The 27,955-nt window shown below is 47.7% G+C and overlaps 1 protein-coding gene across 2 annotated transcripts in view; it reads right to left on the bottom strand.

Moving 5' to 3' along the window:
- Positions 1–238: 238 nt before the first annotated feature.
- Positions 239–27,955, bottom strand: part of IGF2BP2 (insulin like growth factor 2 mRNA binding protein 2) — a 200,135-nt gene continuing 172,418 nt past the window's right edge. Inside the window, exons 10-16 of one of the 2 annotated variants that reach the window (XM_064277276.1) lie at positions 27,775–27,903; positions 19,409–19,477; positions 13,157–13,273; positions 8,590–8,664; positions 5,966–6,097; positions 3,864–3,977; positions 239–2,117 (exon numbers count right to left, since the gene is read on the bottom strand). In XM_064277276.1, coding sequence (XP_064133346.1) covers positions 2,025–2,117; positions 3,864–3,977; positions 5,966–6,097; positions 8,590–8,664; positions 13,157–13,273; positions 19,409–19,477; positions 27,775–27,903 — 729 coding nt within the window. In that variant the 3' untranslated portion in view covers positions 239–2,024. The remainder of the gene's footprint in view (positions 2,118–3,863; positions 3,978–5,965; positions 6,098–8,589; positions 8,665–13,156; positions 13,274–19,408; positions 19,478–27,774; positions 27,904–27,955) is intronic. The other variant, XM_064277304.1, reaches the window with a different exon arrangement.

Here is a 27,955-nt window from a genome sequence, read left to right as displayed (position 1 = left end):
TCCGAGTGACACTGATACCACTGGTCTGGGGACCGCACTTTGAGAACCACTGAGCTAGTTTAGCTTCTTCAGAAGACTTTCCTGGGTGAAGCCAGCCTCTTCTGAGGAGTTTCTCAGCTTCCCGATGCCCATTTCCTTCTAAGTCCACTCAGAGTTTGAGCCCGGCTGACGCTCTGGGATGAGGCAATGCTTAGTGAAATAAGAGACCAAGACACTGGGATCTTGTTAGCTGGATATATTTCTTTTTTTTTTTTTTTTTTTTGTCTTTTTTGTCACAGAACACTGTTTGCAGTAGAGGAAACTGGCATTGCAGTCTGGTTGGTCAAATGGCTTGTTCACATAAACCAGTACATGTTCATCCTTTAGCACAAAAAGCCCTACTGGCGCGTACCCTAGTGAAACTCAGGACATCTCCAATACTTTCTCTCTCTGTTTTTCTTTGTCGTCTTTTTTAATACACATTTTCAAGGTTTGTCCACAAGAAGGCCACAGAGGTTCTTGGCTAGCGGAAGACAGCTCAGTGTTGTTGCACACTTGGACTACCACCTTCTCCAGGCTGGCAGTTGATATCGTATTTTTTTTTCCAACTCATTTTTATTAAAAAAATAAAAAAATGCTCCAACTATCAGTTTTACAAAATCTCTAAGGGAAACACAAGAGCAAGGTGCTGAGGTAAAAAACACCTGAGGTAGCTTTTTTTTTGTGTGTGTTTTTCTCGTTAAAAAAATCTGTAAATTTTTAACGCCCTGGGCCAACGACCTCTTGGGAATTGCTATTTTCCTCCACTTTTTTTTTTTTTAAGAAAGAAATCATTTCACCAAATATTAATGGCTTAGACACCAAAATGTAAAATAGACAATATACATTCTTTGTGGAATTTTTCTTTGTTTGGTTGGGTGGTTGGTGGGTTCCTGTTTTCCTCTTCCAAAATGCTAGGACAAGTACCATTGACTCTTGTTCTTTTGAGTAACCAAGTGTAAGTTGAGGCTGGTTTGTGTGTTTCGATTTTGTTCCTTTTGTGTGATGTGATACTCAGAGCACTGCTTTGCCTGGGGGGTGGGGGTGCGTAGATACAGGGAACTGAGACAGAGGGATGAGGGGATTCAAAAGAATGGGGGTGGGGAAGAAGGGATGGGAGAAAGGACAGGGGAGAGATAAACAGAGAGAGGCAGAGAATTATATAGCAGTATGCAAAAACCAGTTTTAAAACCTGTGAAGCAAAGAGATATGGGTATGTGAGCTAGACAGGGATGAAGAGAGAAGTTTCCTCTTCAAAGAGACGGTATCCCTTCTGTTGATATACACAGGTGATCCAGAACTGCTGAAAGTGCCCTTTTGACGAGATTTCCCTCCGGGTGAATTTTGCATGGGTGGCCTTGAAGTTCCTTACTACACCATTGGGCCTCCCAAAGGACTTTATCCTTTAAAGTCTAGAAGAGCCTGCTTTCTCTTTAAAAAGAAAGAAAAAAAATTAATAATCGATTAAAAAATTGGAGTTAGTTGAGTTACTTGATATATTATTTCTAAAATATATTAACGCTGCAGGCACCCTGTGGAACCCACAGGCCGCATATCTTAACATCTTTCCCTTCTAATATGTACACACATGTACAGAGACTATTTTTCACATAAAAGAAAAAAAAAAGAACAGGGTGTGAATTTTGCTTTGCTTTGAACACATTCACCTATGTTAGTTCAACTAAAAGGGATAGCGTCGCGGGAGTGCAGGGAGATATCGAGTGGGTGGTGGTGTGTGTGGCCGGGAAGCCTGCGGAAGCCGTGTGGAGGCAAGAGGCCAGGTGGCCCTGCCGTGCACTGTGGTTCTGTGAGATGGTCTGACCTCCTCCCCTCCCTCCCTCCTCAGCCCTAGGACCCCAGGGCCTCCCTGGGCCGACGTCTCCTTCGTTCGTTCCTCAGGATGGTCTTTGGTTTGCTCCCGATCTGGCTGGCTGTGTTTGGTCTCATTCTGTCAGGCGTTGGAAGGGCTACATTCATCTGTTGTTCTGCTGGTGCCTGTGGGAGCCTCACTTGGTGCGCTGTGAGGCGACTCCCTGAGGATACTTCTGCTCCTGCTGCTTCACCTGCTGTACGATTTCCCTGATCTTGCGCTGGGCAGTCTGCGGCAAGGGGCGGGTAGAGGGAAAGAAGAGGAACCCAGGTCTGAGGACAGGCAGGGGAGTGGTGGAGGCCTGGGACTTGGGGGAAGGAGGATGGTAAGCTCAGCAGAGTGTTATCTATCCCTTGAGACTCCTCACTCTGGAGAGAAGGGTTACTCCTGGGCCTTTTCGGCCTGGAAATCAGGTGGCAGACCCCTCCCTCTCCTGAGTAACCCCCTCGCCCACCCCGCCCCAAGGCTACTGGGTGGAGGCTAAGGGGGTAGGAGCCCAGCAGCTTCTAGGTACCTGCTGGACTGACAGGCCAGGAGGGAGAACCAGGAACCAGAGACCAGAACGCTAACGGCCACCCCGCCCCCAAATACACACGGTCAGTTTCCAGAGCTCCCACCCACCTGCTGCTAGTTACCAGGGCGAACATCAGCTGAGAGCTGGGAAGGAAGCACAGTGACAGGGATGGGGCAGGAAGGGAGGAGCTGGGCCCAGACTCTGCCCTGAACAACCGGAGAGGACATCTGGCCCGAACCTGATCCCACCCGCCTCACCCTCCTCCCGTGCAGGGCCTTCGGGAAGGCTGAACCCTTGGAGGCAGCAGGCTCTTCAGACACCTTCGCAGGGCACTGGAGAAACCGGGGTGTGAGAAAGCACAGAGCAGGTACAGCGGGGCTGGGACTGCCAGGGCCCTCAGGCAGGAGCTTCTGAGGGTGGTGGGGATGGGCTGGGGGCAGGAGCTCGGCCAGGTCCCCTCCCTGCACAGTCAGGTCTCCCGGCACGGGCAAGCAGGCAAAGGTGCTGGAAGAGTAAGCTGGCAGCTTAGATGCCTTCGGTGTAAGTCTAGACCGCTTGTCTTCGCTAGTTTAGGACAGGGGCAGGGACTGCTTTACCCCAAAACCCAACCAACTAAAAGCATCAAAAAGAAATGAGGCAAATTATGCTGAGGCGCTAGCCTTTCCAGAATGAACGCGAAGCTGCTGTGTGAGGCACTGTGTCCTGATAGGGTGGTGAGATGGAGAAGGGGAGGCAAGAGAAAGGAGCAATGGGGTGGAGAGGTCTCCTCCAGTCTGTCTTGCAAAAAGCACAGCCAGAATGCTCCTTAGGAGCAAGGATGGCGAGACTTCGTCTCACATGCTTTGGACATGTTATCAGGAGGGACCAGTCCCTGGAGAAGGACATCATGCTTGGTGGACAGTCAGTGAAAAAGAGGAAACCCTCAACTAGATGGATTGACACAGCGGCCTGCAACAATGGGCTCAAGCATAGCAGTGATTGTGAGGATGGAGCAGGACCAGGCAGTGAGTGTTTCGTTCTGTTGTACATGGTGTCTCTACGAATTGGAACTGACTCAGAGCTCCTAACACCACAATTAGGACTGAATCCTCAATGGTGAGATTTTGGCTTCCAGGCCTGCTGGCTGGGGAGCCTGAAGGGTGGGCCCTTGCCAGGTAGGGCTTTCAGCAAACAGAGGCTGTGACTGAGTGAGGGGTGAGCTAAGACTTTGAACTTAAGCATTTCAGGGGGCTTGAAAATTGCTTGGCTTTGACTAAGGGCTTGACACAAAAGTTGTAGACTTCCTCAAGCCCCCCTAACATGCCCAGGACCCAACAGGCAGTCACAATAGCTGAAGCCAGGAAGAATCAGGGTGCAGGGGGGTGTTCAGGGCCCGTGGCCACCTGACAAGGCCACCAATAGCACGGACAGAGAATGGAAAAGAGATTGGCAGGAGTGAGAGGGACCTCACAGCACGAGTACCTGGCTAGCAAAGAAATGGCCGATAATTCTGACGATTACTTCCTCGTTTTCATCTGGCGTTTGGTCACGAGGCACAATGACTTCTGCGCTGGTTAAGTTCTGCAGTTCGTTCACCTGTGAAGGGGAGGGTGGGGCGTGGGAGAGGGCAAGGAGGCTGGACTCTGCCTCTTCTTTCCCTCAACCTGGGGCACCTCTGGGGCCTCCTTGCACTGGTCGCATGGGCTGTACTGGCTTGGACCCTGGCGGCTCAGTGACAAGGAGAGGGAATCCAGCCTCTGGCTCCACAAGACTGCTTCCAAGGCTGAACTTCTCACTCTGGAGTGAGCCATGCCTTCCCATGCTCAGAGTGACCGCAGTTTCCCCGTTATCTAGGTATGAAGACCAGCCCTTTTGGACATGCCCACCTGGGTGCCACCATGACCCAACACCTCCTCCTGTCTGACTCACCAGATGGAACCTTCCTTTCCCATCGGGCCCTGCTCTGTTCCCTACTGGTTATTTCCATTCCTGCCGACCAGCCTTGCTGAGGCTGCCCCTATCCTTGGACTGTCATCCCTTCTCTCTGCCACGTGAGGCCCAGCCCCTCTGTGAAGCCTCTGGGCCATGCTGATCTCCCTGTTCTAAAACCCATTTCCTGCAGTCAGGTGTTCCTTCCCTGCCTCCCAGGGTCTGCTTCCCAGCAGGACTGCACCCTTCCTGAAGGGTTGGACAGGTCCTCTGGCTCCCACATGGTGCTAAGCACACAGGTGGGCTCAGCAAGTGCTTAGCGGACAGCTGACTGTCCCCAAGGGCTCATGAATTCAGTGACTGCGTCTAAAATAGCCATAGTCTACCCCCTCATGGACTATTTGCTTTCTTTTCTTTACTACATTCCAGCTCTGCCCAGGACTCAGTGTGCGTGCCTGGGGTGCTGATCACATTCCTGGATCTGCAGAGCAATCTACATTCCATGCAATGTCATTCTTTTGCATAAAGGTGATTCATTATATCTAGAACTTGGCTTTGAGTCCTCTAAGTTTTGATATAAAGAAATTTCCCAAAACTGCAAACACACATACATGTGCACACTTGTGCACTTGGGACCCTAGAGACTCCCCAAATCCTGCCACCTCACGTGCTGCTTCGTCAAGGTTCACACAGTTCCACTGGAACTTCCCAGGGGTCTGCTCCCCACTAGGTCATGTTCCAGAACACACTCGTGTCCAACAGCTTATCTGCTCATTCCTACAGGCTTCAGAGTTGGTTTTCTGGCACACTTGTCAAGTTACACTATGTTACTGCTACCTCCAGGTCGAAAAGCTTGATCATTTTTTAAAAAATGATCTCCTTCTCACCCTCCACGCTACTGCTAAACTACCTCCCCTTCAGGACACGGCCAGGTTTGGGAAACAGCCAGAAGGGGGAACCAGAAGAAGGGAGAGTTAGGGCCCCTGGAGTTTGGGGAGTCTGAAGAGTGTGTAAGACACTAGACCCCAAAGGTCCCTGACCCTGAAATTCAGAGCAGATACTCCAGGTGGAACTCAACCCCTTAATTCTTTTCCTGGCTGCTATGTGTGAAGGGAGCCCTGGTGGCACAGTGGTTAAGTGCTCGGCTGCTAACCAGAAGGTCCACAGTTTGAACCCACCAGCTGCTCCTTGGGAGAAGATGTGGCAGTCTGCTTCTGTAGATTACAGCCTTGGAAACCCTATGGGGCAGTTCTACTCTGTCCTATAGGGTCACTATGAGTAGGAGTCGACTCGATGGCAATGAGTTTGGATTTCTTTTTTATGTGTGGGCATAAAGGGGGCAGAAGACAGCTTCCTGTGTTCGGGGAGTGGGGCCCTTCATTTACCAGCCTGTCACCAAGATGCGGTGTTGCTGGGCACAGCACTTGGCGTTTCTGGTGTCTGGCTCAGCGCCATGGATTTGGGGCACTAAGCTCTGGAGTAACGTTGATTACACTTGGCCTTGGGATCCTCATGCCTCAAAGGGCTCAGCTGCCATGACAGCCTCAGTTCATTGGCCAAAGACCTTGACCGTGAGTTGGGAGAGGAAGAGCCAGTGGGAGCCTGGGGGAGCCCGGGCCAGGCTCAGGGCAGGAAGCCAGCCTGGAGCTACTTACGGTTTTGCCGCCCTTGCCAATCACCCGGCCAGCTGTGGAAGAGGGCACTCTGATGTGGGCTTCAAGCTTCACCTCTTCTTTGGGGTTGAAGAAGTTCTCTTCTTTCAGCTTACCAAAGATCCGCCCCTGTGCCTGAGAGGGCACAACGTGACTGCTGTTACGGCCTGAACTGTGTCCCCAAAAGTATATGTTGTAAATCCCATTATACCTGTGGTTATAATCCCATTTGGGAATGGGTTTTCTTTGTTATGTTAATGAGACAGGATTAGCGTAGGGTGTGTCTTGAGTCAATCTCTTTTGAGATATAAAGGAACAGATTAGACAAGGAAGCAAAAAGCACAGGTGAGGAAAGAGAGATGCCATACCACATGAAGATCACCAAGGAGCCAAGGAACACCAGGCCTACAGATGCTGAAATAAGACAAAGACCTCCCCCCAGAGCCAACAGAGAACGCTTTCCCCTAGAGCCGGTGCCCTGAATTCGGACTTCTGGCTTCCTAAAACTGTGAGAAAATAAATCTCTGTTTACTAAAGCCACCCACTTGTGGTACTTCTGTTATAGCAGCACTAGAGAACTGAGACAACTGGTGACTCTCAGCCAGTGGCAGGTCAACCTGCTTTATCAGTGCTACCAAGGGTACTGGAGAGACCAGGCAGTTCAACGCTCCCATTGCCAAACGCACTTGGGCCAGACAAACCGGAAGCTGTGTGACTGCTTCTGCTTTCTCACAGACCCCCTGTGGAAAGAGGTGCCGCTCCGGCCATATGGGACCCCTTGCGCTTTTTAATGTGGCTCTGCAGATAGGTGATCACTTCCTCTAGGAAGCTTTCTGTGTCAGGGTGGAGGAGTCAGGGGGTGGAACATGTGTCTGATTTCCACATCCCTAGCACCTATAAGGAGGCCTGGTGGTTCAGTGGTTAAGAGCTGCGGCTCCTAACCAAAAGGTCGGCAGTTCGAATCCACCAGCCGCTCCTGGGAAACCCTACGGGGCAGTTCTACTCTGTCCTATGGGGTTGCTATGAGTTGGAATCGACTTGACAGCAACAGGTTTTATTTTCTTTTTTGGTTAGCACCTATAAATGACTGGTTGATTCAGAATTTGTTCAGAGAGCTCTTAGCTCCCTCCCACAACGCCGTGCTCAGACGTCCAGTTATTAAAGGCTGGAGGAGAGGGGACCCGGTAGGCTCTGATGAACCTGATCTTGCTTTTCTGTGCCTGGCCCCAAAGGGGAAACGCTGGTGGCATAGTGGTTAAGTGCTACGGCTGCTAACCAAGAGTTCGGCAGTTCGAATCCGCCAGGTGCTCCTTGGAAACTCTATGGGGCAGTTCTACTCTGTCCCGTAGGGTTGCTATGAGTCAGAATTGACTTGACGGCAGTGGGTTTGGTTGGTGGCCCCAAAGGCAGTGTGCTTAGCCACAAGGTTCTTCTTCTTAACTTTTAAAAAATTGAGAGATCATTCACATAACATAAAATTTGCCATTTTAAAGTGTACACGTCAGTGGTTTTTATATTTACTATGTTGTACAACCAGCATTTATCAACACTTTTCATCACCCCAAAAAGAAACACACACTTATTAGCAGCTGGTCCTCATTGCTCCTACCTCCATCCCTCCCCCCACAAAAAAAACAAACCTGTTGCCATCGAGTCAAGTCAATTCCAACTCACAGTGACCCTACAGGACAGAGTAGAACTGCCCCATAGGGTTTCCAAGGAGCAGCCGGTGGATTCGAACTGCCAACCTTTTGGTTAGCAGCTGAGCTCTTAACCACGGCACCAGTAGGGTTCCACCTCCCGTCCCCAGGCAACCACTAATCTACTTTCTATTGCTATGGGTTTGCCTACTCTAGACATTCCATATAAACGGAATCATACAACATGTAGCTTTTTGTGTCTGGCTTCTTTCACTCAGCATGTTTTGTAGGCTCATCCAGGTCTCAGCATGTATCAAAACTTCACTCCGTTTTAGGGCCCATTACCACTCCATTGTATGGATAGTCCGCATTCTGCTTACCCGTTCATCAGTTAAAGGGTCATTGTTCTCCAGTGGTTCCACATAGGTTAATTTTGTCTTCTCAGCTAATTTTTAAATATTTTTAGTAAAAATTACCCTTTTATTAATAGGTGTTTCTGACTTCTAGAAAACCCAAGTTATAATTTTTCTAGAGGACCAAAAAAGGCCAATATAAAACAAAGTGCACCTCACTAAGGAACGTCCCCCTACATGCTGTTTCCCCTTAACCCCAAGTTACTGCCCCCACAGCCTGAGGGTAGAAATGACTAATTTGTCCTTAAAACCATGAATGAGGGGTCAGAGATATCCCAGAGGAGCTGCCATATGAACTGGGCCCTCACAGACAAGCTGCTTTCCCCAGGGGGAAGAGGAATGGAGGGCTTCCAGGCACAGGGCACACAGAGGGATGGCGGGGAGGGAGAGCAGGAAGGGTGAATCTGAGACTGCGAGCAGTGCAGAAAGGGAAATGGAGGTTGGGCCTCCACAGGAGAATAGCCTTGGCCATGCCTCTGAGCTGGGTGTCACCTGCAACAAAGGCCCTCAGCTCCCCCAAACAGGCTTCCCTGTGTCCAGGGCCTAGAGGGCTTAGGTGGCCCTTAGCACTGACCTTGAACTGGGCTTCAGGGGGTCCGGTGATGATGACCATCCTTTCACTGACATCCGGGCCTTCTGCTGGGGCAATCTGTAGTTCACAAAGAGGAAAAGCTGATGTTTCTTATCTAAGTGGATGGCAGATGCAGTAGGCGAGGAGACTGTAGGGCTTCTGACTTTGGACCTGGTGCTTTGTGTGACCCTATGCTGCCTCCACCTGGGTCTTAGAAGTTATGACCGCAACACCCAGGATCCGATTTGGGTCTCTGGCTGCTCAGGGAGTCAGGAGCAGGTCAGCAGTTACTGCCTGTCTCTGCTCCAAGCACCAGCTTCCTTTCAGTGATCCAAGTCTTAGGGAAGAACCAGGGAGTCAACAGATCTAGGAAGAGGTTGGTACAGGCCCTGCCAACCCACAGAGAACCCAGAGGGGAGGAAGAACTGATCCACAGAGGTGCTAAATGGGAGCACAGCCTGCAGGAAGAGTCACCCTGGTTCTAATTAGCTCGCACTGGTCGGAAGTCGGCTGTGAGTGACAACTGCGCTGTGAACGACAACTGCGTTCTAACGAGGCAAGGACCACCTCCTCCGGCCAGCATACCAAAAGCATGACATAGCACCAGAGCAGGAACGAGAACACCTGGGTTCCAACCTGGATCTGCCCCTAAGTCGCTCACTGTGTGGCTGTCCGCACCTGTGGAATGTGCAGGTTGAACCTGGCAAGCCCAACAGTCCCTTGTAGCTCTCGCGTTCTGGGGGTCTGACTTCACAAACAATGGCCAGAGCAAGTCTTTTCTTTGTTAATGAGATCGCTATTACGTATTTTTTCTATGCACTTTGCCTTACTCCAAAAAAGATTTAAGGCAGCTTTAAAAAATAAATAAATGTAGCAAAAGTAAACCTAATTAAAAGGAAAATAAGTTAAAAGTAAACCAGGCACAAAGCTGGAGAAAAATGTAGAACAAATTCTAGTCACAAAAAAAGAACAGATTTACTGGCCTGACAGAGACTGGAGAAACCCCGAGTGTACGGCCCCCAGGCAACGTTTTAGATTCACTCTTCAGCTAAAGATTAGACAGGCCCACCAAACAGAACAAAACTAAAGGGGCACACCAACCCAGGGGCAAGGACTCAAGGCACGAGGGGACAGGAAAGCCGGTAATAGGGAACCCAAGGTCGAGAAGGGAGAGTCTTGACATGTCATGGAGTTGTTAACCAATGTCATAAAACAATGTGTACTGTTTAACGAGAAGCTAGCTGGTTCCATAAACCTTCCTCTAAAGTGAAATTAAAAAAAAAAATTAAAAAGAACTACCTATATGGCATCAAATTGATAGCAGCAACTCAAAAGATGAGATAGGAACTTTGGTGGGCAGTGAATTTATGTTAATGGGGAAGGAACAACTCAGAAAAGGAGGGTGAGAATGGTTGTACAACTTGAAGAATGTAATCAATGTCACTAAATGGTACATGTAGAAACTGTTGAATTGGTGTACGTTTTGCTGTGTGTATTCTCAACAACCACCACAAAATAAATGAAATTAAAAAAAGAAAGAAAAAAAGACAAAATTAACCAGGCACTCAGGAATGTCAGGATGAGCCAGGAGTAAGGTTCGTCCACAAAATGCATCCCAAAAGGTCTCATACCCCTGCTAAGCTGGGCCCCAGACCCGGTCTAAGCTTTCTAAGGGCAAATACAAAGAAACAAGATTCACTCCTGGGTCACAGACTTTCCAAGGCAAAACAAAGCCAGTGGTTCAGGGGAGGCGCCGTTTCTGAGAGGGAGCTTTGAGGAGGACGTCTGTTTGGACTGAGAGAGGATCCACCGCTGATGTTGGATTCATGCATCTATCAGCTCCGGCCCACCGGGTCTCAGTCGTGGGCTCCCCCAGGAAGAGGCCCCTCCGCAGGATTTAATGTTCAAAGCCTGGTTCCATCCAGGGGCCTCAGGGCTTTGGGTTTCCATCCCGGCTTTACCGTGGCCACACATTTGAAGCCTGCCCTGACCAGTCCTCGCTCTGAAAAGAAGGGTCCGTTTACGACATCTCTGAAGAGCTCTCTGTCCTTGATTACTCTGTGGCATAAGGATGAATGTCAGACTTGTCATCAGTGACTGGGCTTTCTGAGGGGTCTCCCTGCCAGCCTACTCAGTAAGGATGGTGGCCATTTCCGGGCAGCTGCCTCAGTGGGAAAAACACAGACGCAGTGTATCTGGAGGACTGAGACCCTCCAGCAGGCCACAGACAAACTGGCCCTTGAGACTGTGGGTGGGAACCAACACCTCTACTTTTAGACCCAGAGCCAGCTTTATATCTGGCCCTTGTCTCAGAGTAAACGAGAGACCAGAAAACAGGCACAGCGGCTCCCGGCTCTTATTCCCACTCAACCGAGAAGGTCTGAAAGGCTGATTCACGATTCATGTTGACCAGATGGGCTCTGCTGTTGCCATCCACTTCCTAGTGACTCACGACTGCCTCATCTAGATGCTGAGGGGAACCCCTGACTGCTTGGCTGTCTGGCTTTCCCCAGTGCAGGCCAGCAGTCAGGGAGCTGCCTTGTGTACTTCCAGTTAGAGTGGCATTCTGGCAGGAAAAACAACAGCTGATCATTAACCAGGCTGGGGAGCCCGTTCTGTCTCCCTGGTCTGGCTCTGTGGTTTCTGCCCATTTTAGAGCTCGTGAGCAAGGTGATGTGTCACCACTCAACCTTGCTGAGACACGGAAGGGCTGTGGGAATGCCACAGTCAAGGCCAAGGCATTGCCCTCCTCCATCTTGCTTTCTCTCTTCCAAAAGGCCCTGCTAGGAGTGATTCTGCTCCAGGGGAAATACAGTTGCCCAGAAAGAAGGTAACCCCATCAAATCTTGCCTCCCAGATTCTTTAGCTTTGTGACCTTGGACGGGTCAAGGAAATTCTCTGAGGCCTGGTTTCCTCAAGGACTATAATCCTTCTGTCACAGAGTTGCTATGAGAGTTAAATGAGATAAGGTACCTAGGAAGACATACTGCTGTGATTCACCCTTAACCCTTGCCGTCACGTCGATTCAGTGAGCCTATAGGACAGAGCAGAACTGCCCCAAAGGGTTTCCAAGGAGCAGACTGGTGGATATGAACTGCCGGCCTTTTGGTTAGCAGTTGAACTCTGTTCCTATATACCTAAATCTCACTTTCTCAGCTGAAAAAAAGGGGGGAATTGGTGCGATGGTCCCTTAAGTCCCTTTTAGTTGAAATCCTCTCACTCTGTATCCTGCATGGCACCTCAGACCACAGCACTGGACTCTGGGAAAGGCCCTCAGGATGCCGCCACCCAGGGATCTTCCACATTTTACCCCTCCCACCCATGGGGGCAGGGCTGCACTTGTCCATCAGCCCCCGGGGAAGGGTCTCCCCTGCACCTGGCTGCTGGGTACACAGGCCCCCCCTGTGCGGCATTACTCCCTGCTCCACCCCTGGCTCTCACCTAGTCTGTTCACTTTGCAGGTGAGATCAGTGAGGCCTGCAGGGGCGGGGAAAAAGCAGGACATGGTTTACCCAAATACAATTCTTTCTGCTCTCACTGCAATCCTTGTTTTGCACAACTCGGAATGTTTTGTTTTGTTTTTTTCCCAGAACACTTGCTGTGGGAGAAATTCCAGCTCTTCTTGGGGAGAAAGTATAGCATTCTTTCTCTCCAAGTCATGAGACCTCTCGTTCGGGATCCCGGGTTGTCCCATGGTAGCAAATTATTTTACGTAACAACGGAAACTCTGTTTCCGAAACGGTTTCACGAGGCTTGGATGTGCTCAGCATTCTGCCTGTGAGTCAGAGCTGATAGCTGGGGTTGGAGCAGGACCAGGGTTGAATAATCCTTCCCTTTCAGCTTCTCTGATGATTCTTTGCATTGTGCTGCATGCTGCAGGACGTGGGTATGTAGCCATAGCCATGTCTGCACTCCAAACCATTTCCATAAATCAGGGGCCTTCCTTCCCGAGCCTCTCTGCTCAGTCCCAGGGCTCAGACCAGGTTAGCTCACCAGCTTCTGTTTAGCTGTGATTTTGCCATCCCTTTTCCAGTTTTTCATTCTAACTGTTTTCTCAAAGTTCAAGGGTGTTTGAAGCTGAGACTGATTAAAGAATCAAAGCACCGAAAGCTGTTAAGCACAAATTATACCTCTACTGAAGACCATTCCCTTAGCTTGGGAAAAATCCTCAACCTTTCTTGAATCCTTTGTTACTAATGTTTTTCCTAGTTCAATTGTTAGTTGAACAAAAAAGGAATAAGAAGGAAGGAAAGATGAGAGTCAAAGCCTGTTGCCATCAGGTCAATTCCAACTCACTGCAACCCTGCAAGACAGAGAACTGCCCCATAGGGTTTCCAAGGAGTGGCTGGTGGACTCGAACTGCTGACTTTTTTGTTAGCACCGTGCCAAAAGGGCTGCAAGATGAGAGTAGATGGCAATATTCCTGGAGGCACATTTTCTAGATCCGGTGGGATTTTATCCCTGGATGATGAAAGAGTTTCTTTGGACTGAAAGGAGCAAAGGATATGGGGTGGGAGGAGGTGGTGGTGGGAGAGGGTGAGATACAAACAGCCATTGAGAGCTGCCTTACCTTGATAGAGGCCCCAGCGAATCTAGCCAGCTGTTTAATGTGTGCTCCTTTCTTCCCAATGATGGCGCCCACCGCCTGAGTTGGGATGAAGAGATTTACAATCTCCTGCTCTGGATACTGGAAGAGCAAGACAAGACAGAAGACACCACTTCAAATAGGGTTTCTCATTCAGACACTCAACAGCTACCAAGCACCTGCCAGGTGCCACATGGTGGGATAGCCCCAGTGTTCAAGGAAATGGACAAAATGGTGCATGGAACTCTTCTGAGGACATGAGGCTCTGTGGGTATGATGCTGGAGGGGTGATTCTGAACACAAGTACTGTTACATGACAATCAAAACACAAACTCCTCTTGAGCGTCCCTGAGTTTGTTGGATCCAAAAAAGCTGTCTGCTCACAGGGTGAGGCTTCACTCATGCCCTAGAAAACTCAGGAGGGGGCACTCGAGAGGAACTCACTTTCAAGCTCACATATGGAAAAGGAGGATGTTTATACTTTTTAAACATTCTACTGTGGTAAAATATTTGCCATTTCAACCACTTTTACGTGTACGATTCAGGTTTGCACATTTTTAAGTAAAGGTCAGAGAATGGCACCCATGTTGGCCATGGTGAAGTCAGCAAATCAGTCTATAAAGGCCTTCTTGACTCTTCTTCCCACACCTTATCTGCTTGCCCAGCTCAAATGCCACCTCCTTTGTGAAGTCTTCCCCAACATCTCCAGGGAATTAAGCCATGATTCTTTGGGGCTCCCACATTCTGCTACAGTTACTTGCTCAATGCTATCTCCCATCAGACTAACCGGTTGTCATCATGTCAACTCCGACTCGTGGTGACTCCATGGGTGTCAGTAGAACTGTGCTCCACAGCGTTTTCAATAGATGATTTTTTGGGAAGCAGATCACCAGGCCTTCCTCCTGAGGTGCTTTGAGTGGACTCAAACCTCCAACCTTTCAGTCAGCAGCTGAGCCGGGGACTTCCCCCATCAGATTAGGAGCTTCTTAAAAGCAGGGGTGAGTCATTCACATATTCGTTATCCTAGCACTTAAAATGGTTCCAGGCATACAGCACTATGTAAACAACCAATACATAGGAAGAGCCATTTCCCAGTGCTGGGCACCAAATGGAGCCCTGGTGGCACAGTGGTGAAGAGCTCGGCTCCTAACCAAAAGGTCAGCACTTCGAATCCACCAGTCACTCCTTGGAAACCCTATGGGGCAGTGCTACTCTGTCTTATAAGGTCACTATGAGTCAGAATCAACTGGATGGCAACGGGTTTTGTTTTTTTGGAGCATCAAATGACAAAGGTTCTAGGGGGAAGATGAGGGTTAAAAGAACATTGGGCCTGAGAAAAGATGGAAATAGGCGAGGCCTGGATGGGCTGGATTTGGGAAGGGATGGTTGCGGCTCCCTCTGAATTCTCAGGGCCATAAAAGAGAACAAAAGGAAGAAGCCAGTCAACCCAGAGACCAGCACACCTGCTTGGTACAGCATTAAAACATCATGGGAAATTGACCAAGAAAGAAGGGCCCAGAGTGATACCCTCCTGACCCCCGCCAAAAGATCGATCCTTATATTACAGAGGATAGGGTCGAGAAACTTCTCTGTGGACTACAGAATCGGGTGTGCTTTCATTTAGTACCTACTAGGAAAGATGGTGTGGGTTTTAAAGTCCCATCTAAGCTCTTCTTCAAAGACTCTGAGATGAGTCCTGTTTTAAAGCCCAAAACTTGGTAGATGACAGATGCCCCTCAAGTTCAGTCTTGCTTAGATAGAACACATAGGTATGTTTGAATTCAGGATACATACTAAAATCCCAACTTAAAGAGCAGGCAAAATTTTGGCTGACTGCTTCACAAACATATTCATCAAGTGCCATTATATCATGGGCCATCCCAGTGCCTTTGCAACGTGATAGATTTTCAAGGCGTTCAATGGACAGTCTTTCACAGTGCATCCAACACATAAACCAGACCTCACTCCATGATTATTTGGGAAAGTAAAAGTGTCAGGGGAACTGAAATACAGGACCCTTTCAGGATTGCCAAGAAATCAGAGTTGAGGCAAAAGAGGAGCGAGGAGAAGACAATAGCCTCACACTTCTGCCCACCACCCATAAGCCCCTTTCCTGGGTCAGCCCGGCAGGCTGTGGTGTCATATGAGAGCAAAGACTCCACACCCTAGGAATCTAGGTGAAGACCCTCCATCTTTCCTGAGCCAATCACCCAAGTCTTCTTGGGCTTCAGCTTCTTGTAAACCTAGGATAACGATACCTCCACCCCAAAGGGCTGTGGTGAGCATCACCTGATATGTGAGGTGCTACACACTGGACTTTGAAAAACTCTGACCTGCCTTTCAGGTGGACTCAAGGTGGGGTGCACGTTGTGGCATTATCAAGAACAATATTTCTTTTTGTCTTTGGCCTTGTACTTGGACTTGTCTTGGACTTTTTAGTTTTGAATGAACACAGAATTTATATTATGAGATGTGCGTCCCTAGCCATGCGGAGCTCACTGCTTCAGGAGAAAGACAGGGCTAATGTTGGTCAAATTAGATGATTACAAAGTTCTCATTTACACGGGGCTGAAATGGCTGAAATGAAACTCTGGGAAACTCATGATCTCTGGTCTTACTTTTGTACTGAGGCTCAACACCAGTCTACTTCCCCTTTCACATGACGACCCCTTCTGAGCCTCCTCTTCTCTAATCCTCTTTCCCATGACTGTTTCTGGGTGTCCTCCAATCACAGCCAGCTCCACCAAATAAACTCAGGTTTGACACGTTCTTCCTACGGAGTGGCCCCAGAACCAATCACAACACTCACTGTGCCGGTCTGTATCATGTACACCAGTCGGGAGTGTAGCAGGGCTCCAACTTCCTTCATGTTCCCTTGCTAATTCTGTTGAAGATTCCATGACTGCATTTATTTATTTATTTTTATTGTACTTTAGATGAAGGTTTACAGAACAAACTAGTTTCTCATTAAACAATTAGTACACATATTGTTTTATGACATTGGTTAACAACCCCACAACACATCAACACTCTCCCTTCTCAACTTTGGGTTCCCTATTACCAGTTTTCCTGTCCCCTCCTGCCTTCTAGTCCTTGCCCCTGGGCTGGTGTGCCCCTTTAGTTTCATTTTGTTTTATGGGCCTGGCCAATCTTTGGCTGAAGGGTGATTTGATTACTGAGCTGAAAGGTTATCTGGAGGCCATACTCTCAGGGTTTCTCCAGTCTCTGTCAGGCCAGCAAGTCTGTTCTTTTTTTTTTTTTGAGTTAGAATTTTGTTCTACATTTTTCTCCAGCTGTCTGGGACCCTCTATCATGATCCCTGCCAGAGCAGTCCATGACTGCATTTAGTAGCTGGCAAGATGCTTCATCTAAAACGTCTAGTCAGTAACAACTCCCAGGTCCTTTTCACATGATCCTTTACCTTCTCTGCTCTCTACCATCCTACGTTTGCCTGTTTTAGTTTTTGAACCTAAATGCAGCCTTCAGACTTTTCCTATTGAATTCTGTTCTGTTGAGTGTGGCCTGGTTGTCTAGTGTGTCAGGATGTTTCATCTGTAGTTAGTCCTCCATCTCATTAGCTATCCCTCCAGTTTTCCAATCACATACAGATCTGATATGTACTTCTTCTGTGTCTTCATCCAAGAAATCAATAAAGTTATTAAACAAATCTGGTCTAAGGACAGGGCCCTGAGGCACTTGGTAGGAGTGGAAAGCTACCCAGACCATCTTGTGGCCAGGAATGGTATTTTCGTAAGAGTGGCTCCAGATTAAAAACGAGATGGCAGCTTATTTTTTTTTTTAAACCAGGACCACATGGAGATTGCCCAGGAAGACACAGGCAAATCTAAAATACAACTATTGGTCTCTACTCATCCGGAGCTAAAGAAAAGAAGGAAACCAAAGACTCAGAGAAGAAACCAGTCTACAGAACCAACAGTCTACACAATCAATGACATCACCCACTTGAAGAACTAAATGCTGCCCAGCTACCACTACCGACTGTTCGGACTGGGGACTCAATAGATGGTCCGGAATAGAGTGGGAGAAAAATGTAGAACAGAGCTCAAATTCCTTAAAAGACCAGACTTACTGGAATGGCAGGGACTAGATGAACCCCTGAGACTATCACCCTGAGATACTCTTTAAACTTGGAACTCAAACCACTCCCAGAGGTCACCTATCAGCCAAATGACAAATTAGCCCACAAGATAAATATCACCCATAAGTACTGTGCTCCTCAAAATAATCGTCTAGACGGAACCAAATGGTAAACATTTACCCTAGACCAAAGACGGGAAGGCTAGGGGAGACAGGGAAGCTAGATGAATGGAAACAGAATAACCAAAACAGAAATGAGAATGCTGATATATTGTGAAGAATAGCAATGTCACTGAACAATATGTACAGAAACTAATTTCCTGTGTAAGCTTTCACCAAAAACACAATAAAATGTTTAAAAAAAAAAAGACACAGACGAGCCACCCTACTGGGACCCTGTGAGGAAAGGGAGAGGACTCTTGGGTAAATCCACCAGGGGTCTTGCCATAGGAGCTCTGTGGGAATAACATGACCTCATTTTCTAGACTTTGTTCAAAAAGCTCCTTTGGCAATCCTACTCCTTGGAATATATCAGAGAGAAGTAAGAGCCTTTACACGAACAGATATATGCATACCCATGTTCACTGTAGCACTGTTTACAATAGCAAAAAGATGGAAACAACCAAGGTGCCCATCAATGGATAAATAAATTATGGTATATTCAATACAATGGAATACTATGCATTGATGAAGAACAGTGAGGAATCTGTGAAACATTTCGTAACATGGAGGAATCTGGAAGGCATTATGCTGAGGGAAATTAGTCAGTTGCAAAAGGACAAATATTGTATAAGACCACTATTATAAGGACTCGAGAAATAGTTTAAACAGAGAAGAAAATATTCTTTGATGGTTACGAGAAAGGGGAGGCAGGGAGGGAGGGAGAGGGGTTTTCACTATTAGATAGTAAATAAGAACTATTTTAGGTGAAGGGAAAGGTCAGCACAACTGGACTAAACCAAAGCAAAGCAGTCTCCTGAATAAACTGAATGCTCTGAAGGCCAGTGTAGCAGGGGCAGGGGTTTGGGGACCATGGTTTCAGGGGACATCTAAGTCAATTGGCAGTAATAAAATCTATTAAGATAACATTCTGCCTCCCACTTTGGAGAGTGGCGTCTGGGCTTAACCGCTAGCAAGCAGCCATCTAAGTTGCATCAGTTGGTCTCAATCCACCTGGAACAAAGGAGAATGAAGAACACCAAAGACACAAGGTAATTATGAGCCCAAGACACAGAAAGGGCCACACAGACCAAAGACTACATCAGCCTGAGACCAGAAGAACTAGATGGTGCCCGGCTGCAACTGATGACTGCCCTGACAGGGAACACAACAGAACCCCTGAGGGAGCAGGAGAGCAGTGGGATGCAGACTCCAGATTCTTGTAAAAAGACCAGACTTAATGGTCTGACTGAGACTAGAAGGAGCCCGGTGGTCATGGTCCCCAGACCTTCTGTTAACCCAAGACAGGAACCATTCCTGAAGCCAACTCTTCAGACAGGGACTGGACTGGACAATGGGATAGAAAAAGATGCTGGTGAAGAGTGAGCTTCTTGGATCAAGTAGACTCAAGAGACTATGTCTAGAGGGGAGAGGGGAGAGGGGAGAGGGGAGGGCGGAGGGGGTCAGAAGCTGGCCGAATGTACTCGAAAAGAGAGAGTGGAGGTAATGAGTGTACTGTCTCATTAGTGGGAGAACAATTAGGAGTATATAACAAGGTGTGTATAAACTTTTGTATGAGACTGACTTGATTTGTAAACTTTCACTTAAAGCACAATAAAAATTAAAAAAAGAAAAAGAGCTTCTTTGAAAACTTTGCTCATTACTCCAACAATGCCTCCTACTGTGACTTTTTGATCACTGGTTTGCACCCGTTTCCTGCCACATTCCTGCGATGTGATGAGCAGGAATGTCCAACGGGAACAGCACCAGCCCTCTGAAAACCTCAGGTGCACTTAAGTTCTGGGTAGTGTGGTGTATGGGTGCTGTGCATTGTGTCCTCCCAGGCTGGCCCAGAGCCACAAAAGCCGGAACACACATTCAGTGGTGCTGGCAGAGGTGACGGCAGTCCACGAAGGATCGTGAGATGCCAGCCACAGGAGGGGGAAAGGGGCAGATGAGGCTGAATAGCAGGGCACTTACAGAATGATGATGCGGGAACGGGCCGAACTGGTGAGGGGGGTACAGGCTGGAGAAGTATCCGGAGTGGGTCTGCAGCAGGACAGAAACAGTAGTCAGTTGGCGGGTCTGTCAGGGGCTGTCAACCAGCTCCCATGAGGCAGATTTCCCACATGCCACAAGGCTCTCTGCACCATCACCTGAGCCCACTGTGGTGTCTACAGACCAGTCCCTTTGCATCTCAGCCCTCACTTCCACTTTTCTCCTGTGGAGCACTGAGTGCGTGGCAAAGCAGCACCTTGTCACAGCTCCCCCCTGGGGGAGTGCTGACCATTCCTAAGCTGGGCCAGGCTTTTGGCTTCCTAATGAACTTACCATCAGAGTGAAAGCACACACACATGTGCACTCACACATGCACACACTTCTGCACCCACCCACCCACCCACCCACACACACACACACACACACACTTTCTCTCTCTCTCTCAACCTGCACCCAGTAGAGTGGCAGGGCTGTGCGTTCTATTTTCTGGAGAACTGTGAGTTTGGGTTAAAAGGCACAGAGGGTACTGGGACCATATCCAACAGTTACTGAGAACAAGCAAATGCACTCTTGGGAAGTCAGATTAGCCAACTCCATCAGAGAATTAGAGAAGGAATGGAGAGAAAGAAAAAGAGATTGGAAGAGGAGAGAAAGAAGATAAACGAATAAATGTATATGGAGGCGGCAAGGAGCAGGTAGACAGATGTGGACAGAAGAAAACAGGGCTGTCAGGAAAATAAAGAATTTTAAAATGTTGTTGTTGCTAGCTGTTGTTGGTCGGCATCCCCACTCACGGCGACACCATGTCGCAACGGGACGAAACGCCATGGTGAGCCACAGGGTTTTCACTGGCTGATTTTCAGAAGTGGATTGCCAGGCCTTTCTTCCTAGCCCACCTTGGTCTAGAAGCTCTGCTGAAACCTGTTCAGCATCATAGCAACTCACAAGCCTCCCCTGACAGATGGGTGGTGACTACACATGAGCTGCACTGGCTGAGGATTGAACCCAGATCTCCTGCGTGGAAAAAAAATAGCTGCCTTTTTATCTAATACCTACTGTGTATCAGGGAAACCCTGGTGGCGTAGTGGTTAAGTGCTACAGCTGCTAACCAAAAGGTCAGCAGTTTGAATCCGCCGGGCGCTCCTTGGAAACTCTATGGGGCAGTTCTACTCTGTCCTATAGGGTCGCTATGAGTCGGAATCGACTCGACGGCAGTGGGCTTTGGTTTTGGTTATCGGGCACTGTAGGTAGATCTTTTATATGTATTCATAAACTCTTTTAATCCTCACGATCACCCTGTGAGACAGGAATATGTCTGCTTTTATATATTCTTATGGGCAGGACTCTGACAAGTCAGCTAAGTCTGGCTAACTGTGCTTTACGTAAGGCCAAGCAAATACTGCCGTTACCGTGTTTTTGCAAATAATGCGCCCACACATATAACGCACACAGGGCGCCTAGGAAAATAACGCACAAGGGGGTTGCACGGTTGGCAAAAAAGTATAACGTGCACGTTGTTTGGGGAAAAACAGGTACTCTGCAGGAAAACAGGTGAGGGGCTGTGGTCCAAGATGGAACCAATCCCTCCGGGCAATGCAAGACAACTCCCGGGAAGACAGTTTCAACAGCTACCAGAGACAGATGAGCGTGGAGTCCGGGACCTGCTTTCATTTGAGGGTCTGTGAGCAAATCTCACGGTAACACGCACGCCCTGCACATCCTGGCACCAACTTTGCCTTGTGACTCATTACGGATGAAATCAAACTGTTCCTCTCTGGAGCTTGGAGAGTGGGCTTCCGGACTCGGAGAAGAAGGCAGAGATGTGAACACTGTGGGAGGCTGCCCCCGGGGAGCTCCAGGTACCCACAGCACTTGCTGGGGACCAAGCTCTGCGTAAACTGGACACTGATCGCTGTAGTGTGAGCCTCCGCCCTCGACTTGGAAAGAGGCTGCAGTGACACCTCATGCCCAGAAGAGGGAGCTACGAGATCAGCATTTCTCTTGGCCAACTCTTGTCCTGAAGGAAGCTGGGTGAGGAGCTCCTTCTTGAGGATTCCCTAGGGAGAGCATTGGCTCCAGACCCTTCTCTGTGTAGGTACCTGTCCTGGGGACTGTCCTGGGCCGTGGAGGGTGGCAGGGAATTTCTGCAGCTCTTCTAGCCAGACATAGTTCTACCCCGGGTAAAGGGCACTTGTGCTGTCTTCTTGCCTGGAGAGCTGTCCTTCAGCCCCCACAGCTGAACAAATTCTTTGGAACTGTGACTGCCCTTACTGCACAAAAACTCACGGGAGGCCGGGAATACACAGGCCACAGTGTGGCTCCTATGCTGGGTTTGAATACTCCCAACGTGAACACTGTATAAAATTTAGACCTACCACTTGGGGTAGGGGAGAGATTTTTTGAATTGGCTGTAAAAGAATAAAAGTGACAAATCTCACACTCCTCTTTTTATTCAAGAATCACGGCTGGAAAACTGTTGTAGGGAAAGAATCCTGGAGCCCTTTCTTAGCCGAGGCTCTGCCATCAGCCTTCGCGGACTGAAGGTGGTCTTGAAGTCAGAAGATCAGAGTCAGAATCACTAGCTCTGTGAGTTGGAATATTTTATTTCACCTTTTGAGCCTCATCCACAAGTTGACAGATATGGTATCTACATCTTATAATACTGCTGTTAGGGTTCAGCCAAGTGCTCATTCACATATTCAAAGGGTACTTCAGTCTCTTTATGGACAAAGTATTGTTCTAGGCCCTGGGGCCACAGTGAGTAAGAGAAAAGGTCCTTGCTGTCACGGAGCTTCCATTCCACTGATGTCTTAGTTTCTTAGCACTGCTGCAACACGAACACCACACGTGGGTGGTTTTAACAAACCAATTTATTTTCTCACAGCTGTTGTCAGGTGCCACCAAGTTAGTTCCAACTTATGATGACTCCATGTATAACAAAACAAAACACCACCCAGTCCTGTGCCATCCTCACTGTCGTTGCTATGTTTGAGTCCATTGTTGCAGCCACTGTATCAATCCGTCTCGTTGAGGGTTTTCCTCTTTTTTGCTGACCCTTTAATTTACCAGGAAACCCTGGTGGCGTAGTGGTTAAGTGCTACAGCTGCTAACCAAGAGGTCGGCAGTTCGAATCCACCAGGCGCTCCTTGGAAATTCTATGGGGCAGTTCTACTCTGTCCTATAGGGTCACTATGAGTCGGAATCGACTCGACGGCAGTGGGTTTGGTTTTGGTTTTGGTTGATTTACCAATCATAATGTCCTTCTCCAGGGACTAGTCCCTCCTGATAACATGCCCAAAGAATGTGAGACAGAGTCTCACCATCCTGGCTCCCAAGGAGCATCCTGGCTGTACTTCGTGCAAGGCAGGTATGTTCATTCTTCTGGCAGTCTATGGTATATTCGCTATTCTTCGCCAACAGCCAACACCGTAATTCAAAGGCATCAATTCTTCTTCGGTCCTCCTTATTCATTGTCCAGCTTTCACTTGGATATGAGGCGATTGAAAACACCATGGGTTGGGTTAGGCACACGTTAGTCCTCCAAGTGGTATCTTTGCTTTTTAACACTTAAAAGAGGTCTTTTACAGCAGATTTGCCCAATGCAATATGTCATTTGATTTCCTAACTGCTGCTTCCATGGGCATTAATCGTGGATCCAAGTAAAAGGAAGTCCTTAACAACTTCAGTATTTTCTATTAGAAGGCTAGAAGTCCCAATTCAGGACACCAGCTCTAGGGGCACGCTTTCTCTCTCTGTTGGCCCTAAGGCAAGGTCCTTGTCTCTCTTCAGCTTCTGGTCCTCAGTTCCTTGGTGATCTCCACGTGGCATTTGTCTCCCCCCATTTGTGCTTGCTGGCTTCTGTGCTGAATCTGCTCTTTTCTATCTCAAAAGTGATTGGTTTAGTACACACCCTACACTGCATGTTGCCTCATTAACAAAACAAAGAAAACCCTACTCCAAAGGGGATCACATCCACAGGTATAGGGGTTAGATTGACAACACATATCTTTGGAGGGTACAAATCAATCCATAACACCTGGGGAGGAAGACACTAAAGAGAATTTCAGAGACATGTTGTGGAAGAGAGGAATAGGATGAGTGAGGAAAGGCAGCTGCAGCGATGACAGGAGGGATGGCCACTTTAGCTGGGGTGGTCCTGGAAGGCTCGTGGAGGAAAGGACATCTGAGCCGAGGCCCACGATTTTATAAAGTACAACTACCTATGTCAGTAAAATGGTTATTCTATTATTTTAACCAAAATCTCAGAGTTAAGTTTTCCAACTGCAAAAACCCATTTTCAAGTTTAGAAAATATTCTGCCATAGCATGGAAATGTCTCCTCTTGTTTTAGCTCAGGAATCGGGAATCAAGTTTTTCTGTTAAAGGCCAAACAGCAAATACTTGAGGCTTTGGGGACCAAATGGTCACTGCGGCATCTGTTCAACTCTGCCGTTGCAGCAGGAAAGCAAAAATAAACAACATGTAAATAAGTGGTGGGGCTGTGTTCCAACCACACTTTATTTACATAGGTAGTGGGCTGGATTTGGCCCTTGGGTTGTAGTTTGCTGACCCCTATTGTAGTTTATTGTAGATGATCAATTTTAGAAGTGGTCTATTTTATTATGCTTTTTCCCCAACTACTTTATGTTACAGGAGATCTCGTGGCACAAACAGTTAAGTGCTCAGCTGATAACCAAAAGGTTGTCAGTTCAAACCTACCCAGTGGCTCTGTGGGAGAAAACCCGACTATCTGCACCTGTAAAGAATCATGAAAACCCTATGGGGCAGTTCTACTCTGTCACATGGGCTGGCTATGAGTCAGAATTGACTCGATGACACCCAACAACAACTTCACATTATCTAGGTTGAGGGTGGCCTGGATTTTGAGATTAGCTTCTGTGGGGCACCATGTATGGCCTCTCTCCCAAGAAATGAGGCGTATCCCAGAGCCATTTGGAGCCCCGGTGGTACAGTGGTTAAGAGCTACGGCTGCTAACCAATAGTTTGGCAGTTTGAGTCCACCAGCTGCTCCTTGGAAAAGCCCTATTGAGGCAGTTCTACTCTGAAATGGCAACGGCAACTAGATGGCAACGGCAACTAGATGGCAACGGGTTTTGGTTTTTGGTTTTCAGTGCCATTTACGTATACTGAGCTGGGCCAGACTCAAGTCTTAGAGCAGAGATCTGGGGACGTGCATCTCTCATAGCTGTCCTTGCTCCTTGGAGCAGCCACGAGACCCTAACAGCTGCCATGATTCCTCTTGCACATCTCCAGCTCCCTCTGCCACACGCTCAGAGCTGGGCTCAGTCCTTTAGTTTAAAGGAAAATGTGTACAACTCTAAAGAAATGGAGAGATTTAGAATTGACTTGGAAGATCCATACATGAACAAGATTGCAGAACGAGTACATATGTATTGGTGACTCAGAATGTGGGTGCCATTTAATTGCCGTCTGTACTTTATAGGCAGAATGGCATAGTAGGTCCACCCTGCCTCTCTGCAGAAAACCCACAGAGCTACTGGGGATTCACAGGATGCAATGCCTGCACCAGAGACCACCTCTCAAAAGAAAGGAGTGGCTCAGGTAAGGTCCACTCACTTGACTCCTTCCCTTTAAACAGCACAAACATGGGGGAAAATAAAGTTTGCTTAAAAATAAGCAATATGTGTGGAGAAAAATTCTATCCATCCATTGCTGTCGAGTCGATTCTGACTCATAGTGACCCTACAGGACAGAGTAGAGCTGCCCCATGTTGTTGTTGTTTTAGATGCCATCGAGTCGGTTCCGACTCATAGTGACCCTATGCACAACAGAAGGAAACATTGCCCAGTCCTGCGCCATCCTTACGATCGTTGTTATGCTTGAGCTCATTGTTGCAGTCACTGTGTCAATCCACCTGGTTGAGAGTCTTCCTCTTTCCCACTGACCCTGTACTTTGCCAAGCATGATGTCCTTCTCCAGAGACCGATCCCTCCGGACAACATGTCCAAAGTATGTAAGACATAGTCTCGCCATCCTCGCCTCTAAGGAGCATTCTGGCTGCACTTTTTCCAAGAGAGATTTGTTCATTCTTTTGGCAGTCCACGGTATATTCAATATTCTTCTCCAACACCACAATTCAAAGGCGTCAACTCTTCTTCGGTCTTCCTTATTCACTGTCCAGCTTTCACATGCAAATGATGTGATTGAAAATACCATGGCTTGGGTCAGGCGCACCTTAGTCTTCAGGGTCACATCTTTGCTCTTCAACACTTTGAAGAGGTCCTTTGCAGCAGATTTGCCCAATGCGATGTGTCTTTTGATTTCTTGACTGCTGCTTCCATGGCTATTGATTGTGGATCCAAGTAAAATGAAATCCTCGACAACTTCAATCTTTTCTCCCTTTTTCATGATGTTGCTCATTGGTCCACTTGTGAGGATTTTTGTTTCCTTTATGTTGAGGTGTAATCCATACTGAAGGCTGTGGTCTTTGATCTTCACTAGGAAGTGCTTCAAGTCCTCTTCACTTTCAGCAAGCAAGGTTGTGTCATCTGCATAATGCAGGTTGTTAATGAGTCTTCCTCCAGCCCTGATGCCCTGTTCTTCTTCATATAGTCCAGCTTCTCATATTATTTGTTCAGCATACAGATTAAATAGGTATGGTGAAAGAATACAACCCTGACGCACGCCCTTCCTGACTTTAAACCAATCAGTATCCCCTTGTTCTGTCCGAACAACTGCCTCTTGATCTCTGTAAAGGTTCCTCATGAGCACAATTAAGTGTTCTGGAATTCCCATTCTTCGCAGTGTTATCCATAGTTTGTTATGATCCACACAGTCGAATGCCTTTGCATAGTCAATAAAGCACAGGTAAACATCCTTCTGGTATTCTCTGCTTTCAGCCAGGATCCATCTGACATCAGCAATGATATCCCTGGTTCTGCGTCCTCTTCTGAAACTGGCCTGAATTTCTGGCAGTTCCCTGTCGATATACTGCTGTAGCCGTTTTTGAATGATCTTCAGCAAAATTTTGCTTGCATGTGGTATTAATGATATTGTTCTATTCACATTCGGCTGGATCACCTTTCTTGGGAATAGGCATAAATATGGATCTCTTCCAGGCAGTTGGCCAGGAAGCTGTCTTCCATATTTCTTGGCATAGACGAGTGAGCACCTCCAGTGCTGCATCCATTTGTTGAAACATCTCAACTGATATTCCATCAATTCCTGGAGCCTTGTTTTTCGCCAGTGCCTCTAGAGTAGCTTGGACTTCCTTCTTCAGTACCATCGGTTCCTGATCATATGCCACCTCTTGAAATGGTTGAATATCAACTAATTCTTTTTGGTATAATGACTCTGTTTATTCCTTCCATCTTCTTTTGATGCTTCCTGCGTCGTTTAATATTTTCCCCATGGAATCCTTCACTATTGCAACTCAAGGCTTGAATTTTTTCTTCAGTTCTTTCAGCTTTAGAAACACCGAGCGTGTTCTTCCCTTTTGGTTTTCCATCTCCAGCTCTTTGCACGTGTCATTATAATACTTTACTCTGTCTTCTAGAGAGGCCCTTTGAAATCTTCTGTTCCGTTCTTTTACTTCATCAATTCTTCCTTTTGCTTTAGCTGCTCGATGCTCAAGAGCAAGTTTCAGAGTCTCCTCTGCCTATAGGGTTTCCAAAGAGCACCTGGTGGATTTGAACTGCCGACTTTTGGGTTAGCAGCTGTAGCTTTTAACCACCACCATGCGACCAGAGTTTCCAGAGAAGAATTAGGAATGAAAAAAAAAAAGCTGTCAAGTAGCCTGGACCCCAATTTGGTAAAGTACTGATCTCGAATAATGTGAATTGTTGTTAGTTATGATTTAAATAATAAAAACATATTGAGAAGCTATTAAATGCCAGGCCTTGTGCTAGGCGTTTATTATGTATAGTAAAAACCACCTATTAATAAAACATGTGTTTGAGGTGTAGACATGTGTGGGAATTGCTTACATCCCAAGGATCACCAGGCTCCCTAGGATTTTAATAAATGCCCAACAATACTCAAGAAGGCACAGGTTCTTATTTGAGCTAACAGATCCTTTCTTTTTTTCCTTCAACAGTAAACAGGCTTCTAGTTGATGAATTTGCTAATTGTTCTTCCGTTCCTAGATATGACATATACCGTGTTTAAGAGCACACATTTCAGAGGCTGGCTGACTAATATTGATCTGCCCAACCGAAGAAAATCCTAAGGAATGTTGGCCTCATCCTACGTCACCAAAAAGCACAGGCTACAGATTAAAGCCATAGCCCCAATTCAACAGAGCAGAGCAATGCTACTCCCTGGAGGTGCCCTGAGCATGCTCGAACCTCCGAATGCTGAGCTACTTACAGCAAAAGGGTGGTAAGGGGGGGCGGGTGGAGCTCCCCGGGGCCCTGCTGGTGGAGGCAGTACAGACAGTCCTGTTGAAAAGATGCCAAGTGCACTGAGGTTCAACCCTGGGATCAGATTGGCTTGTTGCTGGGGACAGAAAGGGAGAAAGAAGATGAGGGGAGGAGACCAGAGAGGCGCC

Source organism: Loxodonta africana, chromosome 1 (genome assembly GCF_030014295.1).
Source record: "Loxodonta africana isolate mLoxAfr1 chromosome 1, mLoxAfr1.hap2, whole genome shotgun sequence".
In the NCBI taxonomy this organism is placed as follows: Eukaryota; Metazoa; Chordata; class Mammalia; order Proboscidea; family Elephantidae; genus Loxodonta; species Loxodonta africana.
Note: the sequence above shows the minus strand (reverse complement) of the source record. Positions and strands in the feature narration are given on the sequence as shown.